General features: G+C 56.2%; 1 protein-coding gene across 4 annotated transcripts in view; it reads right to left on the minus strand.

Annotated features, from left to right (window-relative positions):
* LOC105491895 (Rho guanine nucleotide exchange factor 10) overlaps positions 1 to 15,210 on the minus strand; it is a 146,960-nt gene that overhangs the window by 101,015 nt on the left and 30,735 nt on the right. For all 4 annotated transcript variants that reach the window (XM_011758600.3, XM_011758601.3, XM_011758603.3 and 1 more), the window contains 2 exons: positions 4,691 to 4,846; positions 3,448 to 3,735 (listed from right to left, as the gene is read on the minus strand). In XM_011758600.3, the coding sequence (XP_011756902.2) occupies positions 3,448 to 3,735; positions 4,691 to 4,846 (444 nt within the window). The remainder of the gene's footprint in view (positions 1 to 3,447; positions 3,736 to 4,690; positions 4,847 to 15,210) is intronic.

Consider the following 15,210-nt stretch of genomic DNA (forward strand, 5'->3'; position numbering starts at 1 on the left):
CTAGAGCTAGGAAGAAACGGGATGTTCTCTCCCATTCCACATGTCCACAGGAGCCATGATTGTGACTGGCCTGAAGGGGCATCCACCTGGCACACTCAAAAGATGTTCAAGAGAGGAGTAGTTACGCTTGTGACATGTGACACCAACTTTCACTCACACACACTCACATCCCTCCACCCACAAACACACGCACGGTGAGACCTGACTGGCGATTCCTTCCTGCCCGTCTGTGGCTCTCCAGGGTGAACAGTGAGCCGTGAGCAAAGCCACAGTGCAGGCTTCCCACACATTCCACGCAGGCGGGGCACGAACTTAGACGATCAAAGAACAGCCTGAGACACCAGTGCAGAAGGAGCAGCCCCTCCCACCTCGGAGGGCTCTTGGGCAGGAGCCAGCCAGAGTCTGTGATGGGTGCACCGCGTGCGGGCTGTGTGGTCCCCTGAGGAATCTGCCACTGCCCAGCCGCGTGGCACCAAGAATGACGTGAGGAAGGAGAGCCAGCAGCACCCGGCGGCTGCTGTTTATCCCCATGCTAGCATCTGTCCATGAAACACCTTCTAAAGGGAATTTATCTCTGGAGTGAGTAACAGTTCTCAACCGTTTTCAAACAGCAGCAGTTGGCTCAAAGTCCGAGAGAGCTAAGCTCAATGTAACCTGCTTGGAGATCTCATCCATGAAAACAGGCCCCTGGTCACACCAGGTGCCGCCACACAGCTGGACGCTGAATAACAACAGACATGGGACGCCGGGAGGGCTGGGGGCGTGGATCTGTGGGCAGCGCTGCGAATCCCACAGGCATCTGCTGGTTCAGTGTTCCGGGTCACCTTCCTGAGGGGCAGGTGTCAGGGCAGAGGCAGGATCTGAAATCCAATCTGCCCACTCCCAAAACTGCCCTTCCTATGCTACTACACTGCCTCAAAGAAACACGCAAAGAGCCACAAAGCTTTCACTAGTGTTCTGCAGAGGGACAAAGGCAGGACGTGCTGCCCGGCAGCAATCTCACTGTACGGCAAGAACTGTGTCCCCAACGGGGCGTCCAGGAGCTCAGACTCCCATCCCCAGGGCACACACGTTAGCCTTCTCAGGCATCCACCCCTGGAAACTCTTCTGTCCTCCGCCTTCCAGGAAATTAAGTTGCAAACTGAGTCTGCCAAGGTCAGAAGGAGGCAGACGTGCACACCAAGGAGTCACCTGAACAGCTCCAAGCAGCAGCGCACCCAGAGGCTTCTGGCCACAAGAGGCGTAAACAGGAGCAGGACCTGTCTGCGGATGTCTTCAGGGCTGGTGTCGGTCAGCAGGAAAAGTAAGGAACCTGGCCATCCCAGTTTGGCCAGCTGGGAGCTCCAGGCAGGGCTCTGCAACCTCCCACCGCGGACCCGGGGAGCCTGGCTGGGCTGTACGTCCCAGGGAAGCCTGCAGAGCCAGGTGGCCGCCCGGCCCCAGGGAGGCTCTGGAGCAAGGAACTGAAAAGCCAGCAGTGCCCCTCGGGTGGGGGGAGGCTAGCTGGCACCCAATCCACGCTTTTCCACCTCTCAGGAGAGAGGTCTGCGTTCACATCTCCGTTCAATGATCAAAACGCAACCGGACAGCCATCCGCTCCTCTACTCCGGGACTCACATAGTCTTTATCAGAACAAGGCATTATTACTGGCTCTAGGTTGACAGAACGAATATAAGCAAATTGTTTTAAATTCATGCTGAGTTACTTAAAAAACAAATTACTTTAAATGGTGTGCAATGATTTAAAATAAATAATATTTTAAAATATGAAAATCACTTTAAAATAAACGCATTTTCCTTCAGCCAAGAATGCCACACTCCGCATGCCCTCGTTTCCGGGGGGTTCTCACGCTCCGTGGTTACAGAGGGACAACAGCAGCGTGGATCATGCAGACCGCGGTGAGTTCCCAGGACTCCGGCCGACTTCAACAGGGAAACGCATGGGAGGCCGTCTATCCTGAAACCTCTGCAATTCCCAAAATCCAAAATCGAGATCTTTCTTTAAGGATTTTTTTTCTCAACTGTTATTAACTGGAAAGGGAAGGTTGCTTCCACTGAAACCTTTACAGGAATAAGAATCGGGTCTCAGGCATACAGGCTGTGGGCTTCCATTAGAGGCACAACCCACGAACCCTGGGGATCCTGCAATGCGTTCCTGGGAAAGGCAGCACAGAAACAGAGCTGGGCAAAAAAGGAAACCTTTGGCCGAGACGCCTCGACTGGGTCACTCCTGAAGACGGAGGCACGGTATGTGCTTACCCTTGCCCTGGCGCCTGGGCCTACAGCGGGGCCGGCAGGAGGCCCCAGCCCTTGGGCTGCAGTCGGAGCAGCCGTGGCCTACACGCTGTCCTTCCAGTGGAAACCTGGGGCTCTGCAGACACAGCTGGCGCCCGGCTACACATGCCAGGGCCACGTAAGGACAGCAGAGAACGGGCTCCACCAACCAAGCCCCTTCTAAAGCACACAGTGGCTCCTTCTCACTAAGTGGAGGAGAAAGCAGACTCAAAACAGAGCTGTCAGCACTGAGGACACGGAGACTGGAGGTGAGTGAGGCGCTGAAGGCACCCACAGTCCTGGCTCGGAGCGTGGCCTGGCTGCGGGAACACCGTCCTCAGCGGCCGACTCTGTGCCCTTTGTGCTGCCCCAGGTGGCTCTGACCTTGCACCGAGGACTCTGCCAAGGTCCTGCGGCATCTCCCCAGCGAGGAAAAGCATGGGTGGGAGACAGGGAGCCCCTGAGGCCATTCTTCCACCCCACTGCCCTCCATCCTCTGGAATGAAGACAGGGAGACACGCTCTGACCCCAGGGAGCCCAAGTCTCTAGACCAGCAGGTGACACGGGACATACATAACGGTAACTGTCATCTAGCACAGTGAGTCACATAGGCCAAAAGCTGCACACACTCCCGTGAGCACCTGGTGGGGGAACCAGCAATCGGGGTGAAGTTCAAGGCACCCCAGACATGAGGAGGCAACACATTTGGGACCAGACGTTGTTTCAAAATTTTCCCAACAATACGCCCTGGCCTTCCCTCAGGGGTGCTCCCGTCACTGAGGAAGAGGAACGGGGGGCTCACTTTCCAACTCCATAAACAAACGTCTAATGACCTGGGCGGGGGCAGGGGGAGGTCAGGCCCCGACTCTACGGAACCACAGGCCACATCGGGGGCGTGGAGAGGAGGGAACCACAGGCCACGTCAGGGGCGTGGAGAGGAGGAGGGGGGAAGGTCAGGCCCTAACTCTACGGAACCACAGGCCACATCGGGGGCGTGGAGAGGAGGAGGCAGAAGGTCAGGCCCAGACTCTACAGAACCACAGGCCACGTCGAGGGCGTGGAGAGGAGGTGGAAGGTCAGGCCCAGACTCTACGGAACCACAGGCCACGTTGGGGGCATGGAGAGGAAGGAACCACAGGCCACGTTGGGGGTGTGGAGAGGAGGGCAGCAGTACCTTCTTCGTCCAGGGACGTGGCGCGGATGATGACTGGGCTGGAGTAGGCGGGCAGCAGGAGGGGCAGGTTGGAGGGCACCGCATAGCCGCAGGGCACAGGCACTGAGTACCCGCAGGGCACATGGAGACCCACACTCTCCTCCTCAGTGCTGGGCGCAGGGGCGGGCGGCTGGTCCTCCTGGAATGGCGCGATGTCGATGACAGAATATGGGTTGACTTTCACTGGGAGCACCAGCTTAGCAGGCTCCACCACTGGCGTGGTTTCTGCTCCAGCTCCATCCTCACCTCCTGGGGATGCAGAAAGGACCTGTCAGCAGATACATCACCAAGGGCATGGCAAGCGTGCCCTCTTGGAGTACAGGCGGGAAGCAGGTATGAGTTCCACCCTCCATGCCATGCCAGGACCCCTGGACGTTCCCAGGTCATTGGGTGGGCCTTGGAGGGAGCACTCGCACATGGGGAACCCAGCGTCACCTCTGTGCGCAGGTGAGACAGACGCAGCCTGGTCACTACAGGAGTCTCATCCCATGAGCTAAGTCAGGGAGAAGCTGCTGGAGGCGCGCAGCCACTCCCCTCACCAACAGTCCGGTGCTACGCACAAAGAAACACCGTGCAAGCTGAGAGGCGGGTGCTGCGCCCAAAGAAACACTGGCCAACCGAGAGAAGAAACGCTGTGCAAACTGAGAGGCTGGCACTGCACCTGAAGAAACACCGTGGGAGCCGAGAGGCGGGTGCCACGCACGAAGAAACACTGTGCAGGGTCTCCCACCACAGCCTGCCCTGAGCAGTCCTTCTGGTCAGCGAATGAAAGCACCCAACCCACCTCCAGACTTAGAAAGAGAAACCTCTACAGCTACTTCATCCCACACGTTCTGAATACTTCATTTAATCTAGTGATAACAATGATGAGGTCATTTTTATTGGGAAATAGCAACATCTATTCTCTGCAAAATACAAAAGTAGAGTGAAAAGGCTGAAAATTATGGAAAATAGTACAAAGAGAAGAAACTTAGCCAATCTTAAATTAAGTCATTTCAGGTATATCATGAAGAAATCGTAAGTCTCTGGCCCCTAGAAATCATCCCTTCCCTACAATGTTCCAATTGGGCAGTAAGAATGGGGAGAAAATGGGCGAGCCCAACAGAGCCGATGGCTGAGCACAGGTGACCCTGACGCTGGTGATCTGCGGACCTGCCTGGGAACCTGCCAGGGGGTTCACCTGGGGACCCTCCTGGAAACTCACCTGTGGGTGCAGGGGCTTCACTGGCTCCAGCACCTCCTGTCTCAGGGGCTGAGGGGGCCTGTCTGTCCGCTTCTGGGATTTCATCTCCACTGTCAAAATCAAACTGTTCTCCCTCTTCCTCTTCATTGTTATTGGTATCATATTTCATTTCATTTTCTAAAGAGAAAAACCAAAACCAGATCAAGGAGGTTAGATAGATAGATAGATAGATAGACAGATAGATAGATCGATAGATAGATAGATAGACAGATAGATAGATCTATGCTAGTCAGAGACGTTGACTAAGTTCCTCGATGCTGTACTGCACTTGTAGTTAGCCTTTTTAAGGGGCAAAATATGTATCATTAGAATTCTGAGTCACTGGTTTTTATTTTCTTTTAATAGGATCTACAATTCACAGTTAGAAAAGAAAACAAGAGGCGGGGCGCGGTAGCTCACACCTGTAATCCCAGCACTTTGGGAGGCCGAGGTGGGAGGATCACAAGGTCAGGAGTTTGATACCAGCCTGGCCTACATGGCGAAAGCCCATCTCTACTAAAAATACACAAATTAGCTGGGCGTGTTGGCAAGCGCCTGTAATCCCAGCTTCTCAGGAGGCTGGGGCAGGAGAATCTCGTGAACGCAAGAGGAGGAGGTTGCAGTGAGCCAAGATTGCGCCACTGCACTCCAGCCTGGGTGACACAGCAAAACTTTGTCTCAAAAAAAAAAAAAGAAAGAAAAAAAAGAAAAAAAGAAAAGAAAAGAAAACAAGAGAAAGTAAGGGGGAAAAGAGCCTTTCCATTTTAAATTTATGCCCCCAGCAGATGAACATCACCTGGCTGGGCTGATGGTTCTGAAGAGAATTCAGTGTCATCCATTTTACTTTTAGAAATAACTTCTGACACCCAATGTCTCTCCCTAGAATTCTTCTCCTTTTACTTTCATTTTGCCTCTTTTATTTACAATTTTTAATTAAATATCTCTAATGGTTAGAAAATCGGTGTCAAATATGAACATCGATACATAGCTTAAAACACAAACTTCCAAAATTATTAAAGAGCATGGTTAATAACCGTTCCAAGCAGGTGCTTGATAAGAAATGTTTTGCAGGAGGTGAGTCACGGGTCTCCTTGGACTGGGGTTATGGCTGGTGGTGCAGCCTGCAGGGTGGCTGCCGTGTGCACCATCTGCAGAGACAGCGTGCTGGGACTACGCATCACCATCAGAGCAGACAGGTGCTTCTCCTTTTTCCAGAGGAGACGACACCACCTCACACACCCAAAAGCGAGAGGAACCCAGCCCCTTCCAGCCTTTCCCAAGGGCCAGGATTTCTTCCTAGCACATGTTCCTGAGGAAACCTCCTGCTGCCACGTGCTGCAGTCCATAGAAGCAGGTAGCACCTCGGGACAGGGCCTGGGTCAGCCCAAACCAAGCCCCTCCAACACAGACATTCCCCTGTGGGCCAGGGAGATGCACCCAGGCAGGCTGGCCCAGCTCAGCTGCAGGCAGCTCTGGAGGGGGCTGAGGAGGACCTCTGCTCGGGAGAAACCCACAGACACACGACCCACTTCCACTCCACTCAGTCTCCAGGCGCACTCTGCCGGGCCTCCCGGGGAGCTCCAATGGTCTAAAAACAACCTTTAAATTTGAGGTGTTTCATTTTCCTTTGAATCTCCTAAACTAGTCATATATTCTAAGAGCGCCTTTTGAAGGAAACAGATTTTTTAGGTCACCATGAATACACAGAGGGGCCCAGGCCCGTGACAGTGTGACTGGATCCAGCTTTTGCTGCGAGGACAGTGGGGACGAGACCCCCAGCTGACCATGACACCTGGGGGGCCCCAAGAGCTTTCCAGAACTGCTTCAAGTTCAACCAACACTCACAAGTTTTAAAAGGATGAGAATGACAAATACTGAAACTGAATCAAGAAAAAGGATTCAAAAATGTATTATTTTTAAAACACACGCCTGATAAGAGTGTGTGTTGCTGTCCTTCCGGATGGTGAACTCCGCTCTGCCCAGATACCAAAGCCGCACCCACTTCCTAGAGGGTCAAAGACTTTTCTAAATTCAAAGTTTTCAATTTAAGCCTAACCGAGTGAAACAATCGAGGAGGGGGGAGAGCTGGAACGGACAGAACCGCTAATTTCCAGAGTTTGAGCCTTGATTAACTATGTACTTTCAAACCAGTCCTCACTATCTCCCAAGTGACTGCAAACAACACCTATTTCTATTTCAGAAGGTTTTTTGTTTTTGTTTTTTGCCATATCATTAAGTAGTCAGTTTACTGAAATAAACTGGTGAACACCTTTCAAAGTAAAAAGTTAAACAAACAAACAAAAAAACTGTTTTCTGGAATATTTTCCAAATGCAACTGGCATTTCCATAGAGTTCATGTTTGGGGAGAAAAAAAATCATGTGTGCCAAATAAACATGCTGGGGAAACAATGCCGACTAAATGCCCTGATGAAAATGATGGGTGAAAATGTTTATGTATTGCCGGACACGTGGCTCACACGGGTAATCCCAGCGCTTTCAGAGGCCAAGGCGGGCTAATTGCTTGAGCCCAGGAATTTGAGACCAGCCTGGACAACACAGTAAAACCCCATCTCTTTTTAAAAAAAAAAGGTACAAAAATTACCCTGGTGTGAAGGTGTGGACCTGTGGTCCCACCTACTTGGAAGGCTGAGGTGGGAGGATCACCTGAACCCAGTAGGTGGAAGTTGCAGTGAGCTGAGATCGCGCCACCGTCCTGCGGCCTGGGGGACAGAGTGACACGGTGTCCCCGCCCCAACAAAAGTTTCTGTTTTGACCTAGCAACGTAACAGGCCACTGCAGGGCACATGTTCAGATTCATCCGGACGGTGACACAATCACATTAGATTTTTATTTTGTCAACTCTCTTTTTTGGAAACTATATTTTACTGCCGCTGAACTCTAACAATTAGATAAAATATACCTGGACATGATTCTATAAATATCGTTTTTTAAAAAAGCTTGACAATGTCTGGTACAAAATAGGCTCTTAAATATCTGCAAGGGGAGAAACACGAGCTGTTGGGACCGGAACCCACACTGTACCCCATACAGGAAGAAGGAATTATCTTTAAAGTCTTCAGGAAGGAAGGCAGTGAATAGGAGCCCGTGTGTGCAGGAAACGGCCCTGAGGAGACACCAAGGCCCCTCCACTCCTTCCCCATACGCCACCTCCTAGGCCGTGACACCAGCCCCGGGAGACCTGTGGGATTACCCGGGACAGTGCAGGTCCCGTGTGCCAGGTACAGGTATGACCCTGAGAAGAACCAGATGTGTTCTCGGAGGTGGCACCTCTGCTCACCGCCCAGCACGGCGCAGTTTGAAACCTGGCAGGCGGCAGCGCGCAACACGCTCGTCATGTGAGCGAATGAATGAGAGAATGACGAGCAGATGAGCAAGTTTCAAACTTTTTTTTTTTTGCCAAAAGAACTCACTCTTTCCCCTAGTAAAACTTTAGGTGGAATTCCACTACACCAGGGAAATCAAGACTTTCCTCCAAACGTTTAAATCTTGGTAGTTTAGACTTGGAGAGCCTTGGAAGGGGCTTGGGGCCTGGAATTCAAGAGCTCTCTGCTGTCACCACGAGACTGGCAGCCATGGCGGAGCCGCCCCTGTCCTCTGCACGCACTGGCGGCCATGGCGGAGCCGCCCCCTGTCCTCTGCACGCACTGGCGGCCATGGCGGAGCCGCCCCCTGTCCTCTGCACGCACTGGCGGCCATGGCGGAGCCGCCCCCTGTCCTCTGCACGCACTGGCGGCCATGGCGGAGCCGCCCCCTGTCCTCTGCACGCACTGGCGGCCATGGCGGAGCCGCCCCCTGTCCTCTGCACGCACTGGCGGCCATGGCGGAGCCGCCCCCTGTCCTCTGCACGCACTGGCGGCCATGGCGGAGCCGCCCCCTGTCCTCTGCACGCACTGGCGGCCATGGCGGAGCCGCCCCCTGTCCTCTGCACGCACTGGCGGCCATGGCGGAGCCGCCCCCTGTCCTCTGCACGCACTGGCGGCCATGGCGGAGCCGCCCCCTGTCCTCTGCACGCACTGGCGGCCATGGCGGAGCCGCCCCCTGTCCTCTGCACGCACTGGCGGCCATGGCGGAGCCGCCCCCTGTCCTCTGCACGCACTGGCGGCCATGGCGGAGCCGCCCCCTGTCCTCTGCACGCACTGGCGGCCATGGCGGAGCCGCCCCCTGTCCTCTGCACGCACTGGCGGCCATGGCGGAGCCGCCCCCTGTCCTCTGCACGCACTGGCGGCCATGGCGGAGCCGCCCCCTGTCCTCTGCACGCACTGGCGGCCATGGCGGAGCCGCCCCCTGTCCTCTGCACGCACTGGCGGCCATGGCGGAGCCGCCCCCTGTCCTCTGCACGCACTGGCGGCCATGGCGGAGCCGCCCCCTGTCCTCTGCACGCACTGGCGGCCATGGCGGAGCCGCCCCCTGTCCTCTGCACGCACTGGCGGCCATGGCGGAGCCGCCCCCTGTCCTCTGCACGCACTGGCGGCCATGGCGGAGCCGCCCCCTGTCCTCTGCACGCACTGGCGGCCATGGCGGAGCCGCCCCCTGTCCTCTGCACGCACTGGCGGCCATGGCGGAGCCGCCCCTGTCCTCTGCACGCACTGGCGGCCATGGCGGAGCTGCCCTCTGTCCTCTGCACACACTGGCGGGGAGGACTTTCAAGTTGTATCGACTCTCCAGAATGATGTGTTACAAATTCCTCCCAGAATTCATTTCCAGCAAGAAAAAACACAGCCTTCCTACAAGAACTCAAAGAGGGAAGTTGTGCTCAATGTAACCACCTGAGGCTGCACTCCCGGCTGCATTGGTACCCACAGCTGTGCCCGCGGCAGGGGCCCAGGACGGAGGGCGAGGCCGCCCGGAGCAGGGCTGCTCCTCCCTGATACCCACCCACCTCCAAAGGGGCTTCCATCGATGGTGAGGCTGCGCCGCCCTCTGAGGTGAGCGTGGGGCCGGGCGTTCAAGGCGGTGTGTGCTGAGCATGTCCATCCGAGACACTCCCCGGGCCTCTGGGGGATCCTGGGCCTCACAGACCCCACCCGCGCTCCCCAAGTTCCTTCGTGAAGGGCAATGCAGAATGCCTTTAAAATCCCAGCATTTGGGGTCCTACGTTTAGCTGTGACCTGAACCCTGACAGGTTCAACTGTGTCCCCTAAATCCCTGTGCTGAAATCCTCACCCCCAATCCCACGGGTGAGCTCACCTGCAAACACGTAACTGCAGGTGCAGTTGGTTAACAGGAGGCTGTGCTAGAGCAGGTTGGGCTAACCCAGCGTGACGGCATCCTCGCATCCTCGTGAGAGCAGAGGCCAGGACAGGGATGAGGAGCCACCTGGCGGCAGGTGCAGGAACTCCCGGGAGTGCCCACAGCCGGCGGGAGCCCGAAGAGGCAAGGAAGGCTGTGACCTACATTCCCGGGGAGCACAGACAGCCTGCCAGCACTTTGACCCGGGACTTCCGGCCTGCAGCCCAGGAGGCCTCCCCCTTCCCCGCAAGCTCAGCCAAGCCCTTTGCAACACAAAAGGTCGTGTGTCATCCTCAGGGCCCTGGCGGGAGCCAGGCAAGCTGGGCCGGTCGGTTCCCACAACACTCCTGCTGCAGCCACAGAAGGAATTCCTGCTCCTCAAAAGCCCAGCTTCAGAGCTGAGCCATTCGGCTGAAGGAGAACACTGATGAGAAAAACCACAATTTGCAAACTAAAAAAAAATGATCAAGGGCTGCTGAAAGCATCTCGGGAGATAAAACGTGTTGTAGTTTGAGATGACATGGGTGTTTCAAAAAGCTGATGAGGAATCTGCAGTGTAGCCGTCATTCGCTGGACACACCACAGCCCACTGTCCTCCACCCACTAGTCCCTGTGGAGCCCAGGAGGTGGGCGGGAAGGGCCCGGCACCCTGGGTAGGCAGCATGGCAGGGAAGCAGGGAAGGGGGCCTGGGCAGGGCTGCAGCTGGGGAGAGGCTCTGTGCCCCTGCCGCACACGCAGGACGGCAGGTTCTGAGAGTCACGCATGAAGGCCATGACATGGAGCAGGAAACACAGACGGCAGTGCAGCCCATGCCGACCCGCCAGTGCCCAGCCCAGATCTAACGACCCGCCAGCGCCCGGCCCAGATCTATCATCCACCAGCGCACAGCCCAGATCTAACCACCGCCAGCACCCGGCCCAGATCTAACCACCCACCAGCGCCCGGCCCAGATCTAACCACCCGCCAGCGCCCGGGCCAGATCTAACCACCCCTCAGAGCCCAGCCCAGATCTATCATCCACCAGCGCCTGGCCCAGATCTAACCACCCGCCAGCGCCCAGCCCAGATCTAACCACCCACCAGCGCCCGGCCCAGATCTAACCACCTACCAGCGCCCGGCCCAGATCTAACCACCTGCCAGCGCCCGGCCCAGATCTAACCACCTGCCAGCACCTGGCCCAGAAATATCCACCCGCCAGTGCCCAGCCCAGATCTAATCATCCACCAGCACACGGCCCAGATCTAACCACCCCTCAGCGCCCAGCCCAGATCTAATCATCCACCAGCGCACAGCCCAGATCTAACCACCCCTCAGAGCATGGCCCAGATCTAACCACCCCTCAGCGCCCGGCCCAGATCTAATCATCCACCAGTGCCTGGCCCAGATCTAATCATCCACCAGTGCTCGGCCCAGATCTAATCATCCACCAGCGAACGGCCCAGATCTAACCACCCCTCAGAGCCCGGCCCAGATCTAATCATCCACCAGCGCACGGCCCAGATCTAACCACCCGCCAGCACCTGGCCCAGATCTAACCACCCGCCAGTGCCCGACCCAGATCTAACCACCCGCCAGCACCTGGCCCAGATCTAACCACCCGCCAGTGCCCGGCCCAGATCTAACCACCCGCCAGTGCCCGGCCCAAATCTACAAATCTAACCAGGCCTTTGGGTTTGGGGGACTATTCTTCCCCTGACCCTCTCCTCTGGCCTGCCCAGGACAGGTTACCCTCTGGCCACAGCTGCACTTTCCAGGAGAACCGCAGGCTCTGCTGCACTCAGGGGCCGGCCCTTGTGGGTCACCAGCAGCTTGATAGGATGGCCCTAATGCTGACCGACAGCAGCAGCCATTTGAGTCTCAGGATTCCGACTGTTTCTGTCACGGCAGGGCCACTGGGGCTGCCTTGGTGGCACTGACTTCTTACCAACCTATTTACACTTGTCGGTATGCAGGTAATTGGCTCATCAATTGAGGCACACATTTCTAAAACAAGTTATGAAATAGAAAACCTTAAGAAACATTATGGGCCGGGCGCGGTGGCTCACGCCTGTAATCCCAGCACTTTGGAAGGCCGAGGCGGGCGGATCACAAGGTCAGGAGATCGAGACCACGGTGAAACCCCGTCTCTACTAAAAATACAAAAAATTAGCCGGGCGCGGTTGTGGGCGCCTGTAGTCCCAGCTACTCGGGAGGCTGAGGCAGGAGAATGGCGTGAACCCGGGAGGCGGAGCTTGCAGTGAGCCGAGATTGCGCCACTGCACTCCAGCCTGGGCTGGGCGACAGAGCGAGACTCCATCTCAAAAAAAAAAAAAAAAAGAAACATTATGTTTCCAATTATTATGGCATAATATGACTATGCCCATTTTAGTTTATATGCAAAAAAGGGTGAGGAAGTTACCTGACAGTCCAATCTTTAAAATGCTGCTGCTGGAAACGGTGCTGCGCCCCGGTTCTCTCCAGGACGATGGAGAGGATCTAGAGGGCCCTCAGGACAGAAACAGTGCTGCTCCCCGGTTCTCTCCAGGATGACGGAGAGGTTCCAGGATGACGGAGAGGTTCCAGGACGACGGAGAGGTTCTAGAGGGCCTGCAGGACAGAAACGGAGCTGCTCCCCGGCTCTCTCCAGGACGACGGAAAGGTTCTAGAGGGCCCGCAGGACAGAAACGGTGCTGCTCCCCGGCTCTCTCCAGGACGACAGAGAGGTTCTAGAGGGCCCGCAGGACAGAAACGGAGCTGCTCCCCGGCTCTCTCCAGGACGACGGAGAGGTTCTAGAGGGCCCACAGGACAGAAACAGTGCTGCTCCCCGGTTCTCTCCAGGATGACAGAGAGGTTCCAGGATGACGGAGAGGTTCCAGGACGACGGAGAGGTTCTAGAGGGCCCGCAGGACAGAAACGGAGCTGCTCCCCGGCTCTCTCCAGGACGACGGAAAGGTTCTAGAGGGCCCGCAGGACAGAAACGGTGCTGCTCCCCGGCTCTCTCCAGGACGACGGAGAGGTTCTAGAGGGCCCTCAGGACAGAAACAGAGCTGCTCCCCGGCTCTCTCCAGGACGATGGAGAGGTTCTACCGAGCCCTCAGGACAGAAACGGAGCTGCTCCCCGGCTCTCTCCAGGATGACGGAGAGGTTCTACAGGGCCCACAGGACAGAAACGGAGCTGCTCCCCGGTTCTCTCCAGGAGGATGGAGAGGTTCTAGAGGGCCCACAGGACAGAAACAGTGCTGCTCCCCGGCTCTCTCCAGGACGATGGAGAGGTTCTACCGAGCCCTCAGGACAGAAACGGTGCTGCTCCCCGGCTCTCTCCAGGACGACGGAGAGGTTCTACAGGGCCCACAGGACAGCTCGAGTCACGCATGGCCGTTGTACTCGGGGTGGCCAGTGTGACCAAGGGCCTCACTTGTTCCTGTTATTTAATTCTTATCAATCCTAAGTTTTGTAGACACCTGAGCCTAGTGGACCTCGCAGGCCTGAGTCTCGAGCTATCAAGACAGCTAATGGCCTGTCTGAGCCTGAGAGCCACCCCCACACCACTGGGCCCCTCTGCTTGTGCCTGTCTTCATATGGTCCGAAGCAGAGATTCATTTCTGCCGGTTATTATGATTTTTTTTTTTTTTGAGACAGAGTCATGCTCTGTTGCCTGCGCTGGAGTGCGGTGTTGTGATCACAGCTCACTGCAGCCTTGACCTCCTGGGCTCAAGCAATCCTCCCACCTCAGCCTCCTGAGCAGCTGGGACTACAGGCATGAGCCACCACAACCAGCTAAAGTTTTATATTTTTAGTAGAGATGAGGTAGCACTGTGTTGCCCAGGCTGGTCTCAAACTCCTGAACGGAAGGGATCCTCCTGCCTCGGCTCCCAAAGTGCTGGGATTACAGGCATGAGCCAACGTGCCCAATCCAGTTTGGTTACTTTTAAGAGATACAACTTTTTAGAGAAGTTTTAGGTTCCCAGGAAAATTGAGAGGAAGGTCCAGAGAGTTCTCATATACTCCCTGCCCCTACAGAGAGCCTCCAGCACTATCCCCCATCCCCCGCCAGAGTGGAATGCTTGTTACAACTGAGGACCCAACACTGAGGTACTGTCCCTAACTACAGCCCACGGTGTGCGTGACGGCTCGCTCTGGGTGCTGTGCCTTCTATGGGTTTGGATAAGCGTGTAAAGACATGCATGCACCATTATCAAGGAATTTCGTGGCCCTAAAACTCACCTGTGCTCCACCTATCATCCTTCCCTCCTGCAAACCCCTGGCAACCACTGATCTTGTTACTGTCTCTACAGTTCTGTTTTCTAGAATGTCATGTGGTTGGAATCGCACCGTGTGCACGCAGCCTTTTCAGGTTGGCTTCTCTTGCTCCGTAAGATGCATCTAAGGCTCCTCCATGTCTTCTCACAGCTTGGCAGCTCGTTTCTTCCGAGCACTGACTGTCCATTGTCTGAGTGCGCCCGGTTTACCCATCCATTCACCTCCTGAGGGCATCACAGCTGCTTCTCCGTTCTGGTGATTACGAATAAAGCTGCTGTCGACACCCATGTGTGCAGGTATTGAGTGGACATTAAGTTTTCAACTCATTTGGATACATATGCCGGGCATGGCCGCGGACCACACGGGAGGAATTGCTCAGCTTTGAAGAAGCCACCAAACTGCCTTCCCACAGGGTCGCCCCACGCCCTCCTCAGCATCTCTGGTCTGTGCCCACGCGGCCGCCCCACACCCTCCTCAGCATCTCTGGTCTGTGCCCACGCGGCCGCCCCACAACCTCCTCAGCATCTCCCGTCTGTGCCCACGCAACCACACCACGGTCTCCTCAGCATTTCCCGTCTGTGTCCATGCAGCCGCCCCACAACCTCCTCAGCATTTCCCATCTGTGTCCACGCGGCCGCCCCACGCCCTCCTCAGCATCTCCCGTCTGTGTCCACGCAACCACACCACGGTCTCCTCAGCATCTCCCGTCTGTGCCCACGCAACCACACCACGGTCTCCTCAGCATTTCCCGTCTGTGTCCATGCAGCCGCCCCACAACCTCCTCAGCATTTCCCATCTGTGCCCACGCGGCCGCCCCACGCCCTCCTCAGCATCTCCCGTCTGTGTCCACGCAACCACACCACGGTCTCCTCAGCATCTCCCGTCTGTGCCCACGCAACCACACCATGGTCTCCTCAGCATTTCCCGTCTGTGTCCACGCAGCCGCCCCACAACCTCCTCAGCATTTCCCATCTGTGTCCACGCGGCCGCCCCACGCCCTCCTCAGCATCT

This window comes from Macaca nemestrina, chromosome 8 (assembly GCF_043159975.1).
Source record: "Macaca nemestrina isolate mMacNem1 chromosome 8, mMacNem.hap1, whole genome shotgun sequence".
In the NCBI taxonomy this organism is placed as follows: domain Eukaryota; kingdom Metazoa; phylum Chordata; class Mammalia; order Primates; family Cercopithecidae; genus Macaca; species Macaca nemestrina.